This window comes from Cynocephalus volans, chromosome 16 (genome assembly GCF_027409185.1).
Source record: "Cynocephalus volans isolate mCynVol1 chromosome 16, mCynVol1.pri, whole genome shotgun sequence".
NCBI classification, from domain to species: domain Eukaryota; kingdom Metazoa; phylum Chordata; class Mammalia; order Dermoptera; family Cynocephalidae; genus Cynocephalus; species Cynocephalus volans.
In genome coordinates this window covers 44,894,228-44,917,869 of record NC_084475.1, presented here as the reverse complement: position 1 = coordinate 44,917,869, position 23,642 = coordinate 44,894,228, and the positions used below count along the sequence as shown (strand labels likewise).

At 40.8% G+C, this 23,642-nt stretch overlaps 1 protein-coding gene across 8 annotated transcripts in view; it reads right to left on the bottom strand.

Moving 5' to 3' along the window:
* SMARCA2 (SWI/SNF related, matrix associated, actin dependent regulator of chromatin, subfamily a, member 2) overlaps positions 1–23,642 on the bottom strand; it is a 168,009-nt gene that overhangs the window by 1,028 nt on the left and 143,339 nt on the right. For 6 of the 8 annotated variants that reach the window (XM_063081477.1, XM_063081479.1, XM_063081481.1 and 3 more), the window contains exons 29-33: positions 19,296–19,349; positions 9,452–9,557; positions 8,882–8,983; positions 5,842–5,974; positions 1,407–1,549 (exon numbers count right to left, since the gene is read on the bottom strand). In XM_063081477.1, coding sequence (XP_062937547.1) covers positions 1,407–1,549; positions 5,842–5,974; positions 8,882–8,983; positions 9,452–9,557; positions 19,296–19,349 — 538 coding nt within the window. The remainder of the gene's footprint in view (positions 1–1,406; positions 1,550–5,841; positions 5,975–8,881; positions 8,984–9,451; positions 9,558–19,295; positions 19,350–23,642) is intronic. The other 2 variants (XM_063081483.1, XM_063081484.1) reach the window with 1 other exon arrangement.

Genomic DNA, 23,642 nt, shown 5'->3' with positions numbered 1-23,642 from the left:
AATACACTAAAGAGGCATCGCCAGCCTCAAAGCTGAGAAGAGGAGTTCTTAACTGAAAGTCCCAAAGCACACCAACCGTTTATGCTAGTGTTTGCTCCCTTTCCCTTTGGCTTAAAAAGTTTATGACCAATCATTTGTATTTTTAGCCCTATGTTTTAGAAAATTCATGGGCTGTTCCATGCATTTGATGTCTACTTTGTTAAGTCTTTGGGGAAAAAAAAAAAGCCTAGCATTTTTTGTTTGTTTGTTTTTGCTTTTTTTGTGAACTGCAAGGGGATCGTAACCCTTGGCTTGGTGTCACGCGCACCGTGCTCAGCCAGTGAGCGCACTGGCCATCCCTATAAAGGATCCGAACCTGCAGCCTCGGCGCTCCCAGCGCCACACTCTCCTGAGTGAGCCATGGGGCCGGCCCAAGCCTAGCATTTTAAATGTACTATATTTGAAAATGCTTGTGCCAAGGGTTAAGACTTGGGTGGGATAATAGTTCTGAAACTTTTCCATCAGACCAAAATGGCAATGTGTTGAAGAAAAATCAAACTAGCATATACACTAAAGTGGAAAATTATCTTTCTGGAAGGAAAAAAGTGTAGGAGGTGGGTGGCAGGGAATGTGAGCTCTTCTGGAAAGTGAATGGGTTGGTGGGCACTTCGGAAGGAAAGGTATTAGAAGTTTCTGCCACTGTTCTACCTTGTTGCCCAAACAGTCAGGGATAGTGCACTAGACTGAGTTATGCTACTTGGGTCTCAATTCAGCTTCTGCTGTTTACTTGCTACAAGACATGAAGCAAAACATTCAACCTAAAAATTGATTTCTGTGATATGTAGTATCTTGAGAGGGACATCTATCTCATGATAAGCATCACATATGCTACCATACAGGAAGGTACTTATGTCAGGCTTGACTCAGTAAATGCTCATTAAATTTTCTAAATATTAAAAATAACAGCTATAAGTATTGAAAAATTCATTTTGGTTTTTTACATAGCCCCTTCAGTAGCAATTCAAAGACTCTGACATCATCACCTTTTCTCATTCTTCCATCTAATCATTTCACTTAATCTACTTGCTATTAGCATCGTGCTGGGTGTGACGGACATAAAATATTAATTGGCTATAGAGAAAACTGTATTTATAAGTAAGCGTGTGAGAAGATGAAAAAAGGGGGGGGAGGGAACTTGATTTAGTAGTTTTTCATTTTTGAAGACTATTAAAAAAGCAATAAACAAAGCCTCAGATTCTCTGTTGTAAATCATGCAGCTCTGTTCACATCCCTCAATAATGAAATCTCACCACATCTTGACATTTTCATTCCTGGGTAATAAAGCAAGAAGACTGAGAGGGCATGCAAACACGGGGAACACGCGTGCGGGGAGCCCTCTGCTTTCAGCCCCGGCCAGCTACACTCACGTGCTCATCCTGCTCTTCGTCACTGTCAAAGTCGCTCACTACAGGTTTGGCTTTTCCTCGATTTGGCCTTTTCTTGCCTTTTCCTTTGTCCCGGCCTTTCTCATCTTTTTTATTGAGCTTGATTTTCACCTTAACAGATTTTGCTACAACAAAAACAAACAGAACAGACACCAATGAGAGGCACGGGGAAATATTTTTACAGATAGTAAAATGATCGCCGACCTACAGATAACAAACCAAACCCATCCCAGGGTGCCCAGAACATTCCTGATGTAGGCCTGTGCTCCATCGTCCTGTCTAGTAAGCACTCCCTTCACTCGCATATGTGTCTGTGTTTGGAAGATAAATTATAGAGTCACACTAAACAGGCAAACTAAACAGGCAACAAGAGGGAACGAGGTCTCACGGAGGGCAGCTGGGCTAAGTCCTTCTCTTGTCTCCTAATGGCTGGACAGGAATAACCAGGGTGCCTTTCCTACTTCGTGGAGGTGTGAGGGTTTTTAGTTAGTAGAACTTTTATGCTTAAAAAATATAAATAAGTGTAAAGGATAAAAAAAAAGGGCCAATAATTTTACTGTGTAGATAACTTCAGTTGACTTAGACAAAAAGAAAATTGAAATAGTTGAATAATATTTTTAACAACACAGAAAGGTACAAAATGGAAAGTAAAAACAAGACACTCAAACCTGTGAATTTGGAAACTTCCTTTCCTCCACCTCTAGTGCTCTTTCTAGTGACTATTTCTGTAAAAAAAAGTATATGTCCATACTGGCAAATAAATCTATTCTGTATGTCTGTGCTGTGTGTAAATTCTATATATGTATAGACTCTATAAAATTCTCTCTATATATAATATAAAGAATTCAAGTCTGTATATATATATATATATATATATATATATACACACACACAACTTGAATTCTTTATATAGGCCACACCTTGATGTTTACTTGCATACATGCGACTTTTTATGTATCAGCTTATAAATACACACCTGACTTATGATGATGGGTAATGAGGTTTCCAGCTTTTTTGCCTGTGCAAACAGAAATGCCATAAACCTATTTGTTAACATATCTTGGCAGAATTTGGGGGAAATCTGGTGAACATATCCATGTGGTAAATTTCTAACAGTGCTATGCCAAATTCGTCTTGAGAAAGATTATACCCACTCCCACTCTCACAGGACTACTGTGAAGAAATGTGAATACTTAGAAGTTAGTGCAGTAACAGACACAGGTGTGTATCCCAAGGAACAAAGAAAATCTGCTCCACGGCATTGCTCTAGAATAGGCATTCATAGAAGACCATTTTTAGTATTTGACGATGATTTAAACCAGTTTAGCCAGAATATCATGGTTGTTGGGTCTCAAGGCACCTAGAAATAGACACTGTCACGGAGGGAATCATAGCTCCAGAAGGAATATTAGAGATAATTTTTCAAACTTCTCTTGTAAAGTGGAGGGACCCACAAAAACAGTTACAAAAATGAAATCTTCCATGTAAATGTGAGCTAACAGAACAGATGAGAACAGGACTGTTTTGAAGTGTAGTAGTGGTAGCATGTGCCCTTGCCCACACCAAAAGGGGCAAAGGCTGGCAAATCCTAGTCTTCGAGACTGTATTCCTAGCCAGGGTTTCTATCCTTTATACCCAGATGCCCGCTGCCTAATGAGCTATCAGCTGGGGCCCTTTGCTTTGGGTGGAGACACTTAGGACAAGAAAAGACTGTAGATGTAAAGGCCTGTCTATTAATAGAAATTCATAAAGAAATGGGGGACTCTAAAAAACATCAATGCCAGCAGCCAGTCACAGTGGACATTTCTAAATAATTTGGAAAGAAAAGTCCAGTATCTCCATATACAGGTACAGCTATTCCTGGCATGGGGCTACAGGAAATCCATGCAAGATATGAAAGGACAGGAGACTGGCAGTAAAGGTAGGAAAATGCATTCTCAAGAACGTAATCTAAATGGGCCTTGGAGTGTGGGATACTCTAAATCTACCAGAGTTCTGTGTCAGTGGATATGTCCCTCCAAAAAGCCCCCCTACCAGGCTGCCTGCCGTGCACAAGCAGGCTAATAAACTGCGCCACCAGGTGAACCCTGTCAACAGCTTCCTCAGGTTTTATGACACCATCATCTATACCTAGGAAAAGGCCTGATTACCAAGTGTGGGAGGCAAAATATTGGCTCCCCCAAAGAGGTCTATGTCCTAATCCCAGAACCCGTGAATATGTTACATGACATGGCAAAAGGGATTAAGCTGCTACTCAGTTGACTTTGAGATGGGAAGATTATTATGGATTGTCTAGGTAGGCCCAATATAATCATGTAATTCCTTTGAAGTGGAAGAGGGGAAGGCAGAAAAGGGGGTCAAAGAGGTAAGTCATGAGAAGGACTTGACCTGTCATTGCTGCATTGAAAGATGGGGCAAGGGGGCCACGAGCCAAAGAATGCTGCTGGGAATGGCCCTCAGCTGACAGCCAGCATGAAGACGGGGACTTCGGTTCTACAAACTCAAGGAACTGAATTCTGCTAACAGTGAGAATGAATATGGAAATGGGCTCTCCCCTAGAGCCACAGAAGGGGACGTAGACTGCTGACACCTTGATTTTAGTCCAGAGAGACCCATGCCAAACTTGTGACCTGCAGAACTGTGAGATAATAAATTAGTGTTGCATTAAGCCACTAAGTTTGTCATAATTTGTAATAGCAGCAACAGAACACTAATACTCCAATACCTGAGAGATTAGAGAAAAGAAACTAAAGTGATAGATAGGGCAGCTATTTGAAAACAGATTAGAAGTCTGGCTCCAAAATAACGAAATATAAAACTAAGATTGATTACGTAGACTTATTCATCAAACGCTAGGATATTAGAACTAGGGAATAACTGTATGAAATTGAGAGAGGTTATATTAATAACAAGTAAAAGGGAGAATCACTAAAAATAATACTGAGAGCAGATGCAGGTGTGGGGACCCTTATGTACACTGCTAGTGAGGATGCACACTCTTCTGTGTGGCAATATGTACACATCAGATATTTTAAAAATGTATTCAGTGATAACGTTTAGTATAGCATTATTTAGAATAAGAAAAAAAATAGCCTGATTAATAGTGAGATTAATACATTTTGGCATATTGACTAATGAATGTTAATTTGTAATATTACATATGTTAATATGACGGTACTCTAAAAAGTTCATGGAAAAATGGAATTAAAAGATAATATGAATCTTTCCATGAGCTTTTTGAAGTGCCCTTCTATATCTTCTAAAAACACTCACTACTATGAAAACATGCTCATAATACAAAAATCATGCCACAAAACAATGTGCTATACTTTTATAAACTATGTGTGTGTGTATGAAAACTAGAAGGCAACTTCTGAAAATGTTAAATATATATTGGGATACAGACTTATACAAAATTTTTTATCTGTTAAAAAATATTTTCCAGGTCATCTGTTCTAAGTATGCAATTAGAAACAAAACTAATAATTTTTTTAAAGAATGTCTATACTGTTTTACATAGCAGGCCATAACTACTGGGATTTCTTACTTTGAGAGGATGTATGGGGTGAAAACATAAGTAAGTAAGAAGAAATTTTAGACTTCTGAAAGCAGCCTTATCCTCTGGAATATTAGGGATCTCAACCAGGGCTGGACCTAGGGTAAGAAAATGGAGGCACTTGTGTTGGGTATAAAATTTAGGGGGACACTCAAATTCAGTAATTAAATAATATTCTAATGCAATATTTAAAAATCTCAAAATTAATGTCAAAAATTCCATGATGATGAACAAAATATCAAAATTTTCAGTAAAGACAGGATCAGTATCCTCTCACCAGAAAAAAAAAACAAAAATCTATGATGGATAAAATGGACCATAGTTTCAACTCAGTTTGACAATTATTTTCTATAGCAGTGATTCTCAAAGTGTGGCCCTCAGCCCAGCAGCATCAGTACCCCTGGGAACTCGTTAGAAAGGCAGGTTCTCAGGCCCCATCCTGGGCTACTGAATTAGAAACACTGGGGGTGGAGCCCAGCAATCTATGCTCTTCAAGCCCTCTGGGATTGAGAACCACTGTGCTAAAGGACAGATAGGTGGTATTAACAGCAGTGTTGGTAGAAAAGGTATATCATACTAACATCTAAAGGCAACCTTCAGAGAGTGTTTGCAATAAGCCCGGCCCTGTGCTAAGTTCTTTATACACACAGAGGTCATTTTTATCGCCTTAGTGTTACAGATGAGGAAGCTGAGCATGAACAGAGGCAGGTACATGGCCCCAGGTTGCCCAGCAAGGACAAAGTAGACTAAGGACTTGAATCCAGATCTGCTCAACTCTAAAGTCTCCTCCATTAGCATCTGTGGAAATATCTATGCAGGTGAGAAGGGGAAAGGAGTGGAGGCAAAGATGCCTGGGCTTACCCTCGGACTCAGACTCCTCTTCATCTTCCTCCTCCTCCTCTTCATTGCTTTCATCCTCACTCTCTTCCTCTTTGGCAATTTTCTGCCGAGCACTCTTAAACACTGACTGTAAGACGATAGAGTCTTCATAGATCTAAATGGTCAAAGTGGCATCTGTTAAAAACCAGCAGCTGAGGGCCCACGATTCACAACTGCAGCATGCTCTTCCTTATGCAACACACCAGCTTTATTTTACATGAATTTCAGTAGAGATGTCACCATTAGCTTTTATGCCTCCATGAAAACTCAACAGCAGAACACCAAACCCAAATATAGATGCACATATTCTTATAGGAGAAAGTCCAAATGCACTTAAAATTACATCAAAGTATGTGTGTGTGTGTCTGGGGGAGAAGGCCGTATTAACTATCTTCATCTCTGACAACAAAAATAGTTTTTTAAAAAACATTTCTTATTTGAAGTTCTGTCCAATGCCGTACTAATACTGTGGTAAAGCAACCTTCTTTAAAATGCAATTTCCCTAGCAAAGTGGGGGCTATTCCGCCACTACTGAGTTTATCAGTACCAGCCAATACTCATCCAGTCAACACTGAGCATAGCCCTGGGTAGGTGCTGAGAGAGAAATAAAGTTTCAAAATAATCCTTTTCCTCAAAAAGTTAAAAATAACACTACAATATGATATAGCAATTCCACTTTTGGGTATATATCCAAAAGAGCCAAAAGCAGTGTCTTGAAGAGATATTTGCACACCCATGTTCATAGCAGTATTACACATTACGCACAATAGCTAAGAGGTGGAAGCAACCCAAGTGTCCATCCGTGGATGAATAAATAAGCAAATATGTTGTATACATATAATGGAATGTCATTCAGTCTTAAAAAGGAAGTCCCGTCATATGCTATAACATAAATGAACATGGAGGACATTACGCTAAGTGAAAGAATAAGCCAGTAAGCCAGTTACAAAAAGACAAATACCATATGATTCCACTTATATGAGGTATCTAAAGTCAAATTCATAGAAACAGAAAATAGAACAGTGGTAATCAGGGGCTGGGGGAGGGGGAGAGGGAGAGTTGTTATTTAATGGTACAGAGTTTCAGTTTCGCTAGATGAAAAAGTTCTAGAGATCAGCTGCAAAACTGTGATTATTCTTAACACTACAGAACTGTACACTTAACAATGGTTAAGGTGGCAAATTTTGTTATGTCTTTTTACCACAATTTAAAAAAAAAATCTTTAAAAATCCTCGCTCTCTAGCAATGTACTTCATTATTGTAAAGATGACCCACACATGCAAGAAAGTGACAAGGCAACTCGTGGTAAGTGGCAAGTGAACAATATAGGCAGTGAGTACAACAGGAGAACAAAGACCAGGGAGAGAGAGAACACTGTGGGATGGTGCCATTGCGGCAGAATTTGCCAGAGACATCAAAGCTGAGCTAGATCTGAAAGGTGAGGAGGATTCCATCAGGGTTGAGAAAGAGCTTTTTAGAAGAGGAGAGCAAATGAGAAAGGTGGGGAGGCGAGAATAAAAAGCTGCATCTGGGATTGCATCAGTGTCAATCTCCTGGTTATGGAACCGTACCAGTTATGCAAGATGTTACTATCCTGTGAAGATGTAAAGGGTACACAGGACTGCTGCATTATATCTTACAACTGCATGTGAATCTACAATGATCTTAAAATAAAAAAGTTAAAAGAAATGCATTTGGGGAAGTGGGTGTTTATGGGACCCACTGTTTATCAGACCCCATAGTCTGATTGGACTATGAACTGTTTCGGTTGAGGACTAGCAGGAGATCAAGCTTAAGAGGTTAGGGAACAATTTTAGAAAGCAGTCTACTGAGATTAAATTCTTTCTAGATAGTGCACGGGGAACTTCAGAGCCTGGGTGGCAGTAAATGGACAGAATAAGGGGGTGGTAGAGAAAGACAAACTAGCATCCAGGGTGGACTGGAAGGGAAACCCATCAAGAGGCCATTCATCACTCCATTTCAGTTGTGAGACAGTGAGAGTGTAGACAGACAGGGAGGTTGTGGGACTACAGGGGGACTGGATGTGTATCATAATTAACAACGCCATATTGACATAAAGGATCCAAAAATCTTTGAGTGGGCTAAAATAAATTATCATTCACCAAAGCCTTCTTCATGGACTGTTCTACTTTCTCTCCACATCCTGGCTTTCATATTAACTTTGCTTGGAGAGAGTCTCAAACACAGAAGGCTTGCTTTCGTGACCTGCTATTTTGGTCAGGATAACACTACTATTAACCTGGAAACGTACAGTTTGTTCAAGGCATATCCTGAGGATTCCCAGGCTCTCCACTTTGATGGCTGGAATTGACATGAAGGCAAAAGAGTAAGATCAGGAAAGAGGCTTCAGGAATTTAATGGTGGTTTGATACATTGGCTGGCAGACACACTGACCTGTGTACTTGTTATTTCTTCTTCATGGATATGAAAACATTAAGCCAGAAATACAGATAGAAATAAGTGAGTTTCTACAACAGGTGAAAGCAATTGAGGTATAAAGTGAAAGTACCCTCCCTCTTGTTATTTTAAAAAATTCAATGTCCCTTATGTACTCAGACTTGCTAACTACGGAGAAGGGGAGGAAAGAGGATGGCAGGTTGGGTTGATAAAAAGGATTTTTTAAAGCAAGTAGAGGCAGTGGTTATTATTTATTTTTCTATATTTTGCTTTGTTTTAAATCATAGAAGTTTTACTCCTGATGCAAACTTACGATCAGAAAAATGAAGGTAAACATAACCAAATATGCAATCTTTATAACAGCAAAAAAGATACTGCTGGACTTTCAGCATTACCTGAAATGATTTACTTGAATTCTTCCTCTAATTAGAAGACAAGCCACAAAGGAATGCGTGAGTAGGAGCTAGCAGTTATGGTAATGTGAAAATGCCAAAGCCTCAATTTATTTACACGGGTAACAGGCTTTTAATTTTCCTTTTTACTTTACTTAAAAAGAACTTGGCCATGTTTAGGTTAAAAACTTTCCAGACAGCTGGAGACAGACCTGGGATCCCTCTAGGTTGAACGTCTGAGCATTGTGACAGAGAAGCATGACATCTTTCTCCAGGTCGCCCAGGCTCCGGTATTTATGATTACGGATTCTTTCCTGATGGAAATGGTGGATAAAATAGAGGAAAGAAGAGGAAGAGGAAAATGCAACCATCACTACTTGGTTAACAAAACCTGATGTGCTGATTTGTCTTTACAGCATGCAGCCCTGCCAATGATGTGGGACTGCACAACCCCAGGAGGTGCTATTCGCCGAAACCAACCTCCCACTAGCATCCTTCTTGCAGGGAAACAAGAATAGCAATGGGGGATGGGGGAGTCTGAAAGGTCTTCAGTAAAATACCTAATAAAGTAAAATGTTATAATAAATATAACATGAACTTGCAACATGATGACTAAGTAACATGCATGGAAAGGCACAAGGACATCCCAACCTTTCTGGTGGCAAGCCCAGGATGGCAGTCAGACAGGATGCCATTGCCGAGTCCCAGCTATAACCATTTCAGTGAATTTACACTTCTCCTTTGTTTACTTGAAAAATAATGTTGGTAAACAAAATATCTACCTTTATTTTTTTGAAATCCACTGGCTTCCTAATTAACTCATAGTATTCCGGCAATTCTTTCCTTGAAGGTAACTGGATGAAGACTTCACTGAGCTGCCGTCCTGAACTGTAGGATGGGTGAGACAAACAAAAACAAACCAGATCAAACTCTGTTGCTGAAGGGCTTCATCTGATTTCAGAAAACGTCAACAATGCAAATCACATCCCATGCACGTAGACATGGGGCTCTTTAAGTCAAGGAAAATCCCACAACTCTACTGGAAGTTAATGCCCCTCATGCTAATCTCAAGATCACATTAAAACACAAATAGGTCCCCATGTACGATATGGAAAGTCCGCTGGGGATTTCTCTTTCAGAGCAAATACCTCTCTTTGTTTTGATAGAAATATTTAAAATATCCTATTAAACAAAAAATTGCATTTTTAAATGAATAATAATTGAGTTGGTAAAAAAAAAAAAATACAGACTTTATTTCCACAATCCTTTGTCTTCAAATTCATTTTATATTTAGAAAGTAACTCAAAATATGTTAGAATATTCTCTGGAAACTCAAATGAAAAGCTTTTGTATGTACCTAGTGACTGATTATCTTTTCAGACTTATTTGAGTATTTTACCCACTGTGAACCACATGTACCTTTATTATTATTTGCCAGAGGAGCCCCTTCATCTCGCCTAACTTCATTTCTGTGTGTGTATGTGTGTGTAGCAATTTGGGCAAAAAAGAACAAATGTATTTAGCAAGTGTGGATGCCTCACGTTTCTGGGATTAGTGCTGTACCCTGTGCCAAGTTCATGGTGGGTTTATTTGAAAGCAGGTTTAATAGCAACAAAGGCTCAGCATTTTGTAATTTTGAAAAACAGGCTACAATGCAATATAAGCTTTTAATATTACTTACTTTTAGAAGCAGACATGGTTAAAGAAACAAAGATATTCATAATTTAGGTTCAATGATTTGGCCTACCCAGATCAATAACAGCTTGTGATGTATGCTACAGTCATTTTTCACAAAAATCTCGCTCCCTCTATGATGCCATCTCTACTTCCTTTGTGAAGCCAGAAAAAAAAAAAAATCATAAATCGCTGCCATGTAAATTTCAGAAGGTGATTCTAGGAGTGTGCAAGAATGCTAGAAGGCAGTGGCAAAGCATGAGTGACAATATGCTGTTTTAATCCATGGTCCCAGTTGTATAATTAAAAAATAATCATAATGACAGTTATCATAAAAAAAAAAAAGGCATGCGCAGTAACTCAAATGGTTGCCTAGCAACCAGTGGGGAAAATGCTCAAGTGCACAGGGACCTGCATAAATTAGCTGAAAATCCTCTGTCAAAAGGATGGGTGAGTTTTTCTGCTATACTGGGTCACTGTTTTATTTTTTAATGCCTATATGAGCCTCATGAATAACAAAATCAGGGGTGAACCCAAGAGGCTTAGGAAAACTGCAGGGAATTGGATTTTTAGATTATTATGGCAGGAACCAAGGTGTTCTGTCATCCTCACAACCATCTGTATCCCCCACACCCTCTTCCAGGTTGAGAAATACATTTACACTTCCATAAAGTAAACCACATAGTAGATGGCAAAAACTATTTTATTTACTATCTCCTTCAACACAGGGTCATAATTTCAGGTCTATTATTTTTCTACCATGTAGGATTTATATACTCAAACATTTTTTACCTGTTTGAAGAGGAACATATGAAAGGCAATGAGAGGAATTTATAGATATTAATTTTTCTATTTCTATGAGCAACTTCTTTAACATTCTTTGTAATTTAGTATCAACCCAAAAGTCAAACCTCTTTGTAATCGTGGATTTAACACCTGACCCTCAATGACATCTTCATGGTGTCATTTTCTACATTGCCAACAGATGGTGTCATTTTTCTACTGATGAATTACAAGCATATCTTTGCTTTGTACACCTGTGATGGACATGTGCTTGATTTCAACTGCACTACTGGTGAAATAAGAAATAAGCAGTTTGGACCAATAGTGTGATAAAGCTCTTTCTTAGAGGGGCAAAACAGCTAAAACAATCTTGGTCTGATGGCTCCGTTCTCAGGCCTTAAAAATTCTAGATCCTATAAGGAGACAAGTATGTACTGAGACTCAGGACTAATACTGTAAAATGAGAAATAAATTTATTCTTTTTCAAAAATAAAGGCTCACTAACTTAATCCCCCCCCCTTTCTTTTTTCCCCTCCTAAGAACACCGGACAAGAGCAAAATGAGGACCCAGAAGCTAAGTCAGGAAGTGTCCCTGCGGCTACGTTAGCATCACCATTCAGACAACTCAGGCTGGCTTTCAAAGCTCCCCAGGATATGTCCTCACTCTGCAAACCCAGGTTGTACTACTGACCTCCTCTTCTGATCAGTACAGCCTCTCTTCTGTGGACTCTCCTGTACCATGGCCAATCCCCCCTTGATGACCCAATTCCAGGTCTCCAGCCCTGACCCATCTCTCTGTCTATAGCAGGAAGGTTCTCTGCACTTTTTCTCTCCTCAATTCTTCCTTATCCATCCTGGATCAAGAACTCATTCTCCATAAAAATGGATGAGATTCTCCTAAACATTAATTACATTCACTCTTGGTCCCTTACTGCTCAAAACTTCATTCTTCCATGTACATTGTTTTCTTCTCTCCTCCCCACAGGGTGGGAATATTGTACATGCAGCCAAGCCCTTCCCCCATCCCTGCCAGCGCAATGGCTCTGATATCCAGCTTCCTATAGAATGTACTGAGAGAGAAGGACCACTTGCTAATGCATCACTACAGTAATTTATTTCTTCCTAAATTACAGGTTTAAAAAAAAGCAAACAAAAAAAATTGGAAGTGAAGCAGCCTGATAAGTTTTGAATTCTTTGCATTTCTTTCTCAAGCTTGAGCTCAGCAAAGTCTTTTTAAATATACCTTTTCAAATGTTTTTTTTTTTTTTCCCCTCAGTGCCGGAAAGTCTTTTTTTTTTTTTTTAAGTACAGAACAATGGACTAATTGTACAATGGTTTGCAGAAGGTGTTCTGTTTCCGTTGAAATGCTTATCCTACCCCCAGGTATTTTCCATTATGTCATTTTACACAATTTAATGCCTAAGTATAATTGTTACCTGAAGTGCACTGCTTCTCATAACAAAAGTGAGACCCCCTCCCTGAGTCCACAGACAGTCTGTGACTTCAGATCGATTTTGCACATTGATTTATCTCAGACTAAGAAGTGTGACTCTGATAAGACATGGGGGGAGGGCATGTAACCTGAAATACAAATTTAAAGAAACATGGCCACGATGTCACAGTGTGTGAGATGGAAAAGCACGACACACCACTGGGTAAATGGTGGTTTGCAAATCCTGCATGCATAGTTTATGCACATTCGCGCGCACACACACACACACAAATCCTGCATGCATGCATAGCTTATGCACACACACACACAAATCTTTCAAGCACAGCTTATGCACACATGCACACACAAATTCTGCATGCATAGCTTATGTGCATGTGCATACACACACATGACTGAGATTTAATTTGTTATGCTTCATCTGGGAACCAATTTTTTTCTCATTACCTCCACAAACCAAAAGGTAATTATTTCAATTCTATACTATTATGACTTTAAAGTGATGACTGCGTATATTATAAACTTTACATAAATAGCTTTACCGTAGATTACATTTTAGGCACAGTTGGAGGCAGGCTGAGAGCCGACATGCTAGCTAAGAAACCCATCCCTTTAAAATAAAGGCTGTGTGTCTTTTGATGACTTTTTTCCCAAGTCCAAGCCAAGAAGATTGATATTGGGTGAGGGTCTTTTTTTTTTTTTTAAATCTGCTTCATAAATTTTCTTTTTATCTGCCCAAGCTGATCTGCTGACAAGAATTCCTAATGGATACTTCTGAAAAAGAGATCTTAGCCAAAGTTGAAATAAGTTTGGTTTACATTAATTAATGAAGGTAAAAATGTGACTATCTTGCCTTCATAAGAAAATGGTGTCATGATTTAGAATACCCATTTGGGATTGGAAGGATTTTACACAAAAGTTATTACAATCCTAAAGGAATCAAACACAGAAATTCATTTGGGAAGAAAACTTTAAAAAATTGGGTCAACACTGCAGGGCAGTAGGTGAAAGCATGCTGCTTTTCCGGATCAGGTTCCTGTGATGTTTAATACATACCAATGAAAAATGTACTTAGACCACAGTAGTACCTCACTTATCAAGAGTCTGTACAAACCTGAGCCAGTCACCAAATAGGTGTCACAAGCACCTGCACTCTATTCCTACTGAGACCTCTCATCTGAATCTTATTTTGTATTGATGGGTGATAATTTCTGACAAGTTTGGAAATCTAATCTCCCAGTTTCTTGAAGCATATAAGAAGCAACAGCAAAACAGTGGGGGTGGGGTAGACTTGTTTTTGTTAGTGCAGTTGGTAGCTGTTAAAATCACCCTAAGGGTCACGAAGGACTGTAGATTCATATCATCCCTGAGTTGTCAAGAAAAACAAGGTTGCATCGGGTTAGTGAAAGGTAAATGTAAATGCCCATGTTAGGAGACTGGAAAGGGCTCTCTGGGTTCAATAAGAAAAGCACCAAGGCTTCATCCAGAATCTTAAATACAATCACACACTGATGCACGATTTTACTTTCAGTAATCTATTCTAGGCCCTAACATAGATAAAGATTTCTATATAAAAGGGTTCATCACAGGATTATTTTAAAGAATTAAATATTTCAAAGCAGCAAAAATGTTTAACAATTGGGGAAAGGACATGTAATGGAATGCTAGAGAGGCTAATATTATGTATTTTAAAATTATGTCCTTTAAAAGAACGGAAATAATACTTGTTATGACATTGAAATGAAAACACACACAGGATATTAAATTATAAGTGCAGTACAACTTCAGCAAAGTTTTTTAAAAAGCATTAAAAAGACCAGGAGATATATCAAAGCATTAATAAACATTAATAATAATGTACTCTTATTCAACAAAATGAAGATTTACAATAGAATGTAATTTAGAACAATACTATCCATAAATAAAGTAGTTCTCAACAGATGCTTTAATCGGGTTACCTTCTCTGAAATCATGCTATTAGTCAACAATCTAATTTTATTTTTCCCAGAGAAATGATGTTGAAGGGTCATATAACCAACTTTTATTTATATCATCATAATCAACATGTTTCACCAATTGGCACCTTTTAACGCTACCATATAATGCCAAATAAACAGAATAGAATTTTTACATACTGCAACCATCAGAATCTACTGTACAAAGTTCCTATTTATTCAGATATCTCTCCTTGCATTAATTATTACATATCAGAGGTGCTTCCAACAGGACATGAGATTCAGAGAGTTTTTTTTTTCTGACAAGCATTTTGAGGAGACTTTTTTTTTTGGGTAGATTTACCACCTATTACTTGACTTTTAGAAATTTTGACTCAGGACGTCTAGTTTCCTACCCTCATTTTCTCCTTTGACATCTCCTACTAGCAGATGCAGGTATAGAAGTCTCACTGCCCACCTGTCTAAGTGTGAGGGCTAACCTGGCACTTTCTTGGCTGGTCATCTCAGCAGCTTTTGCCGCCTCCACTTGTAGACTTGCTCAGGACTCAACGGATGCTTTCCTTTCAAAATGTCGGTACCTACCTTCCCTTCCAATGAATATTCTGTCCCTTGATTCTTTCCTGAATTTCTACTTCTTAATGGTAAAAACATTTCAAAGCGTTTTCCTGAACTGTGACCAAACCCAAAGCATAAAGCTCTCACAAGCAAACAAAATCAAATGCCTCTCCACCTGCGCCCACGTCCGGAGAGTTGTTTTGTTAAATGGGTGGGTTGTGGGCAGGCACCCACCGGAGTGCTGCTTTTTTCCTGCAACGGCCACTTTAGGAAATTCTTTATCTCTCTCTCTCTTTTTCTTTTCCTTTTTTGGTGGCTGGGTGGTGCAGGGATCTGAACCCCTGACCTTGGTGTTAACGACACCATGCTCTAACCAACTGAACTAACTGGCCAGCCTCATTTTAGTAAATTCTTAAGAAAGACATATGAGGTATGATTCTGAAGAAATGAGACAGATCTTTCCTCCATGAATATACAAGGACACGTATGTCTAAGTAACTGCTATCTTCCAGAGCAATCCCTTTTTGATCAAAACATTTACAGAGTGGTTTGGAAAACAGTTTATCAGCCCTATAAGAAAATCCATTTTATTTCCAGCTGGGATTCCTTCCCCTCCCTAAGAGAGAGGTCATTTACACCGGTTTTAGCCTGGAGGTTGAGAGGCAGAGACCTTGGGAAGAGGGCCTCTGGGGCCCAGCTAATGCTGGAAGCCTGGGGGAGGCCTTCCGTGCCTCAGAAAGCAGACAGACTAAGTTTATCCGTGGGCTGCCCACCTGCTGTACGTGGGTATAATTGGCTGAGCATCATAAATAAGTGTCAAGTTGCTGGGAGTCAAAGCAGCCTGTTCCAGTAAACATTGAAAGTATTAATATTTGTAATTAGGACAAAATAAAGCACTGGCATCCACATATCCCTGAGCAGATTCTCTCTGGACTAAATGCAGTGTTTGAGCTCTAATTCAGCATTTTCCAAAGTGTGCGCCACAGAACACTAGTTTAATGGATTATTAACAGTGTTCCCTGAAAAGGGGGTTCATTGGTCAAACAAGTTCAGGAAACACAGGGTCAAACACAGTTGAATAGCTTACTTCACAGCAAGACTTCCCAGAGCCTCTGACTGTACCAGGAATCTCCATGAAGGAGCTAGAGACCTGGAATTGGAAGAGCACACTCTGGGAAGCATCATCTCAGACACGCTCGAGGCTCTGACCTCACGAGGCTGCTACTCCACGAGATAAAGTGTGGACCCTAACGCTGGTCCAAAGGATCTGAAACACAATATGAAGGAAGAAAGGCTCTTCACCTAGAGCTAAGATTTCCTAAAAGTGTATCTGCTGGTCACACTGCTATTTCATGGCCATTTCTCTGTAATCTAATCAGAGCTACTAAATGCCAAGGTACTTGGGCTTGAAGAATCATTGTTACAGCCTCTCTCCCCCAGTTAAAGAAATACGAAATGTCCAGTGCCAAGGGTGCTAAAAATAAATTTTGTCTAAAAGAGCTCATTGGTTGGTCCTGAGGGGGTGGTCGATACTAACAACATAATCACAATATCGAGGGCTGTTAATAGCCACGGAGAGAATTTAGATTTGTTGTGATGGGATACACAGGGCTGGGTAACTACATACTTACATGCGTGCACACACACATATGCACCGTGCCCGCACACGTGCCAATTTTCCTTCCACCTGCATCTCTGTAACTGGCACCGCCACTCACTGATCACTCAGGACCGAGATCCAAGAGCTCTCTGGTTCTGTTCCTCTCACGTCCAGTCTGCCCTAAGTCTCGCCAATCACACCTGAGTATTTATTCCTCTGTCTCCCTATGTACTGCCACTTCCTTATTCAAGAACGCACCCTCCTCCACCTCGCTTGTGCCTTCTTCCATCTGTCCTTTACAACACTATCAGAGTGCATTTCTGAATACGACTCTGACCGTGTCTCTACAATCCTCTCTTGGCTTTCCACTTCCCACGCAGAGCCAACTCTGGCTCTGTGGATGTCACCTCTCCTCTCCCACACGACAGACACCACACACTGGTCACTGCACACGCGTGCCCAGAGCTTGGGTGTGCCCTCCGTCAGCCTCGTCGAAACAGCACTCTTCACGGTCACTGCAAGTCACCGAAGACTGCCCTTGAGACCCCAGTTGTAGAAGATAACACCAAAATTCTCAACTCGGTGCTCCAGGCCTCCCAGGATCTGTGCTGTCCCCCTCTTCCCTTGTATCTGATGACTTAGCCATACTGAGCATGGTCTCCAGAAGGGGTCTGCTCTCCCACCCCTCCAAGGCCACCCACACCCATGCCACTGAGCATCGTCACCTTGTCTACTGTCCTCCCCTCGCCACAGTCTGCTGGCAAACCCCCACTCTGCCCGCAAAACCTATGGGAAGCCCACTCCTGCCCCACCCCTCCCCGCCCCCCGCACACACCCCTCACTCTTACTAGGGACTTGTGTTATTCGTTTCTACTGCTCTTTCCAACTGTGCTCGAGGGCACTCCATGTTATTCATTTTTTGATACTTACACAGAGACTGACACACAGAAAACAGTGCTTTTGAACACATGAAGAAAGAACTTTTAAAAAGCTACTCTGAAGAAAGGGTTAACTCATCGTCATAAACTCTGTACACTGTGTCCTCAGCTCAGGCTTATGGGAAAAGGAAGTGTGTGTGACAGTAAGGGACGAGACGGACTCCAAACAGCCCCGAGGAAGCAAATGCCAAGCCTTGCCATGCCTCTGGAAATCACAGTTTAAATGTGTCTTTAGTGAGAACCAATTTATCTAGGTCCTAACTACGTACCGTCATATCAACTCCCCTCTAAAAGTCCAGGCATGGCATTGGAGGCTTGCAGTACCCTTTAAAAGTTATTAATCCACTTTTCTTGGTCACATGGCCATTTTGATGGCAGACAGCAGGAGGAGAGGGAAAGAGGAGCTTATGCCTATCCTGTTCACTGGGCTGGGCCGTCAGCCGACATCACGCTATTCAGACCAGGAGGCCTCCTTTCTAGGTACTGAGGATAGAAGTGTTTACTCAAGTTGGTGCATTACTGAAACTGTCAAACTTATAAAGTCAAGTGTCGTCACAATCCCCAAATTCTAATCCAGACTGAGGTCTTTCTCATAATGATAAAAACAGAACACAATTCTTGATGTTTCTAAAAAGACACTATGGTTTGTGTGTCTGGTTTCCAGGATTAATCACTGTTTACTGAACAGCAATAAGAAATATCAAAGATTGCCCAACAATTTCATGTCCACACAGATGCGGGCAGGTTCAAATCACCCTCAGTTTTTATCCTTTTATATAAAGAATGCCACAACTGGTGATCAGTATTCACTCCCAAATACAGGATACAGCCTCAATTCTTTTTCCCTCCAACACTATACTGGACCCTACACTGGTGGGAAAAAATGCTACGGTTAGGATGCTACTGGGTCAGCTGACAAAATTGAAATGTAGATGGCAAAGCACTGTATTATTTTTTAAAAATACAGGTTGACTGAAAGGGGTAAAGAAATGTTATTTGCAATAAATTAATAACTCCTAACCCTGGCATATCATGCACATCCATATCTTGAGCTCAACCATCATCATCTAATCCTCACAATAGCTCTAGGAGAAAAGCATTTCTGCTTTCCACCCAAGAGAAGCAAAAGCACACAAACAGACTGGCTTAGGATGCTTAGGACCCCACATGACAGACAGACCCAGAACTCCCACCCTGAAACCTGACGCAGTACACACACAGGAGCCAGAGCTCAGCAACTGCCCTCTGCACGGCGGGATCAACTCCAGAATGCAGACACGGCATGAGCACGCACGCTTCTTCATGTCTTGCAAGAGATAAAGTCACCACAGGTGCTTTGCATTAAGCTTCTAAACCAAGACAGCACAGAGTTAAGAGGCCCGTGGAATGCACAACAGAAGCTGCACTGGAAGGCGGGGAAAGCAACGGAAGCCCGTCTCCAAGGGGCTGCAGGGAGGGCAGGCATTCTGGCAGCTCCCCACACCTTTGTAAGAAGTGCGTGTACAGAATGAGCACACCCGGATTAAGACACAGCACAAATATCTCCCAATAGGGGTGACCAGGAGGTGACTGGAGAAATCTGCTTCCAAAGGCTGATTCTATGAATTGCTCTGTTTCATGTACTGAGGGATACCTGTATTTAGAGACACGGAATACAAGACAGATCCTGACCTGTTTCCTTCTATTTCCAACTGAGAATTACTGGGCACCTTCTCCACGTTACACCTGTGGTAGAGTAGAAAGAACACTACAGTCAGAAGACCTGGGTTCTCATCCCAGCCTGGCTCTTTCCTCCTGAGCTGGGTGACCTGGGGTAATTTATTTCACTCTCCAAGTCTCAGTCTCCTCACCTAGCTGCCTTGTTGGGAAGATCACACAGGGGTATGAGGTTTTGAATCTCATTTTGAAAAAAGTACACAGTTTTCCAAAAATGGGGGGAAAAAAGGAAGATTTCCTAACCTCTCTGGGACTTTTCATATTCTCCCAGATGTGGAAATGCCTATCACCCCAGTCCACCCTCCATATGTCTCATCCATTGTTCCAGAAGCAATGGAAGCCAGGCAGGCACTTGCTAGGGATGTGTGTCATCTTGGGAAGGCAGGATTAGTCTGTTTGAGTCTAGCCCCTCATTTGTAAAATGGGGTTAATACTTACCTGAGAAAGTTGTTGTGGAAATGAATAGGACAAGGTGCTGTTACAGCAGCCAGCACAGAGAGGATGTTCCAAGCACCAGACAATTCGGGTCGGAACACCATCTAAACAGTCAGCTCTGCTTCCCAGAACTCTATTCTTTTTGAATAGATCACTGAATTCACAATCTTCAACTGGAAATGAAAAAAATGCCTCCACCTGGGGTCTTCGGCCCTTCTAAGGGCATGTAGGGAAGCCACTTCAGTTGAGGATTTTTGAAAGTGCTGCACTGGTGTTCTTTTGTGTGATAGCAAGAAGCAGCTGTCAGGTTTGACAAATCCTGGGAAAACCCTCCATTCCCATCTAGATCTTACCCTAGGCAAAGACAGCACCCTTTGACACACATGACCTATGCTTGGCCACTTAAGGCCACTTATAAATCCCTCCTCAGAGCCACTGCCCCACTCTGTTTTGGGGCAGGAGGCACTGTAGAGAGGCAAAAGCATAAACTGAGGAGTGGAGAAGTGAAAGCATGTGCTGTATTCGAAATTCAGAATTACTTGCAGTGTCTGACATATAAGGGAAAGCTGGGCCAGGCGTATTGGAAAACGAGGTTGAGAAGGTTGTTAGGTTCAGATGTGCAAGACACTTTCTGCTCTGCTAAGAAGTCTGATCGTCATCAAAGGGAAGCTACCAAAGTTCTTAAGGAACAGTGTGGTCAGACATGTGTCTCAGAAAGAAGGTGGGATGAGAACAGACAGGAGACAGGGCACACAGACAGCACAGCAGCTGTCCCAGGCCAGCAGAGGTGAGGTGGCAGGAGGAGGGGCACCGTGGTGGGGATACCTGTGATTTTAGTGAGGGGACTTTGTATTTGAGTGCACATCAGAAATAAGGCATAGAATTGGGAAACTGTTTACCATTTCACATTTAGAACCTTGGGATGACGTTGGTGTTGACCAAGGGGAGGGACACAGAAGGCAAAGCAGACCAGGTCATCTCAGAGTGTGTGATAGTGAAGGAAGAGGAACCTGGGGACCACAAATACTCCCTGAGACATTTTACAGAATATATTGTACATAATTCAGAGAAGACAGGCGTGGGTCTATGATCTGAGACTAACAGATTACAACTCAACTGGGATGCAAGGTTCTGAGATTCCAGCATAATAATTTCAAATCATTATGATAAAGACTACATGTAGGCCAGCAATCTGATTGGCTCAGGTGAGGGGAAGGGAGAGTACAAATTAAAAAACACAAAAAACAGCAAAAAAGAATACTAAATAATGATGTGGATTTTGTTTTAAAAATATACATTCTACAAGTCTATTTTAGAAAGACAGTGTGATACTGGTATGAACAGTCTATAGGATCAAAGCCTTAGGATGATAATAAATGGAGGAAAGCCTTTGACACAGTAAATTCCTATACTTGATCTTAGCCAAAAGGCCAAGAAGCGATTTACAGTAAATTCCTAAATGCACTTCAGGTAAAGCACTTTGGAGAGAAAAGCTTGGAACAAGGCAACATTTTAAAATAGCGCCCAGTCCTTTTGGAGACGGGGTTGATTAAACGTGGGCCTTCAAAGCAGTAGCTCAGCCTTACTCTAAATGAGGGAAATGCCACAAGTTACTTTGTAGTGTGGAAAGGAATTAAACAGGCACAATTAGTTCTTAAGTTAGTAATAGACCAAATCCTCAGAAAGGTGCTATAATGAAATGCTGGCTCTATTTTCCCAGGTATGCATCATTGTAATGACATATTTTCTTTCCCAAAGTGACAATAAACACCAGATAATGTCTTTGTATCCTCATATAATGGGGCTCTCATGACCCCACCTTCCCTGAATTCCCCAGGCCAGCTGCCCACTCAGCAGTATCTGGCAGGAGAGCTGTCACCTCCACTGCATGGTCAGCTGGTGGCGACAAGTACCTGGAGGTTTCACTCTATGGCCAGATTCAGCAGTCCAGGGCTGGAAAGAAATACAATGCAGGAAATATTCCCAGGATGAATGAATGATGCTCTCCAATGCAACGAGAGCTAAATTCAGAACATGCTGAGACTTAACGACAATCCTTATAGGTACCATCAGGGCTTATTAATATTAGAGGCAGGGCTGGCTGGTTAGCTCGCTTGGGTAGAGTGTGGTACTGATAACACAGAAGTAAGGGGGTTTGGATCCCTGTATTGGTCAGCCGTCAATAAAATAAAATAAATAGAAAGATATACAAATAAATAAAATTAGGGGCAAGAAGAACACATTCCCAGCTTGGGGAAGACAGTAGAGACTGAAGAGTGTCAGGGAGGCAGGAGCCACGTGGCTGCCGTCCCTGCTGCCCACTGTGTGCCAAGGCTGTGTCCACTGATGGGAGTGGCCTCGCAGGTGTCTCCTGCCTCCCTAATGGCCTCACTACATGCATCTTCAAAGCTGGACCTGAGCTTTGAGTGCTCCTCCAAACAATGAGCCTTCAAGCAGTCGACAGCATGGGAGGAGGTAACGACACCCTACTCATATTCTGTTTCCAGATTCTTCAGGAATGAGAACAATGCTTGGATTTGAAAAGCAAGACAAAATAAATGCTGAACAAAAGCTCCTGTTAGGAGAGTTGATAGAAAGAGCATATCAAGCAACTTCAAATAAGTTTAAGTGTCCAGTTGCAAGCTAATTACATTCTGAAAGAGTGTGTAGATCGCTCCTGCTAATGTTTAGGAAATCAGAGAATAGAAATGGAATCAGAAGGCTAGAGATAAGCAAATGTCCCAATTTCAAAATGAGGAAGGAAACTTGAGACTGTATGCTTGATTGGTGACCCTTAGTAAAAATTTAGAAGAAATTATTCAGATGCCATGGGGCTGTTTAGAAAAGATAAATAACATCATTACATATCAGCAGGAGGTCTCTTAGAAAGCTAACCTCATTTCATTTTTTCGGTAGGGTTTCTAGGTTGATAGATTAGAGAGATTATAAATGTGTTATATCTTGGTTTTAGCATTTCTTGATAACCTTGAAAAAAGATAGATAATGTGGGTGACATGATAGCATGGCCATGGGAGTTCACTCATGGTTGATCAACTTTAAGGATTACAGGTTAATATATTTGTGTCAACCTGAAGTTACTTTCAGGGACATGTCATAGAGACCTGTCCTTTGTCCTTTAGAAGATTCTCAGCAACAGCCTATATAAAAATCTTCAGGTGATAAAAACTTAGGAAGCCATGTAAACATAATTCTTACAAAAGAAATAAGCGCTGGCCAGTTAGCTCAGTTGGTTATAGTGCAGCCTTATAACCCCAAGATTACGGGTTTGGATCCCCATACTGGTCAGCTGCAGAAAAAAAGTTTGAAAAAAGAAATAAAAATAGAGTTACAGCAGTAGGTTAGAACGACGGGACAGAAAGCAGTAAGACAGACTGCACAGGGGTAAGAATAAAATCAGCAGGTATAGGTTCAAAAAACTTAGTGCTTAGTAGAAGGCTAACCTTGGCAACACTCATTTGAGAAAAGAGCTGGGTATGTTTTGGGATGGGGAGTTAGGGTTTTTCAGCAAGTCACATGTTCAATGTGGGTTAACTTTGTGTCAAGGTTGCTGAAAAAGTAAACACACTCTTGAGTTATGTTAACAGAATTTTGGTGTCCAGGATAAGGAAACTAATCCACCCTGCAATTAGATGTCAGAGTACCTTTGGAGTTCTGGGTGTCATGTTTTAAACGAGACACTAAGAAAGTAGGATGTGACTAAGGAGGTGACGAGTATGGCCCAAATCTAGGCATCACTCAGAGAGCAGAGTGAAGTGTTTCAACTGTAATAATAATGCCCTGAGGTGGATATACTTGTTTATAAATATTTTAAAGGCCATTTCTTGGAATGAGAACAGATTTATTCTC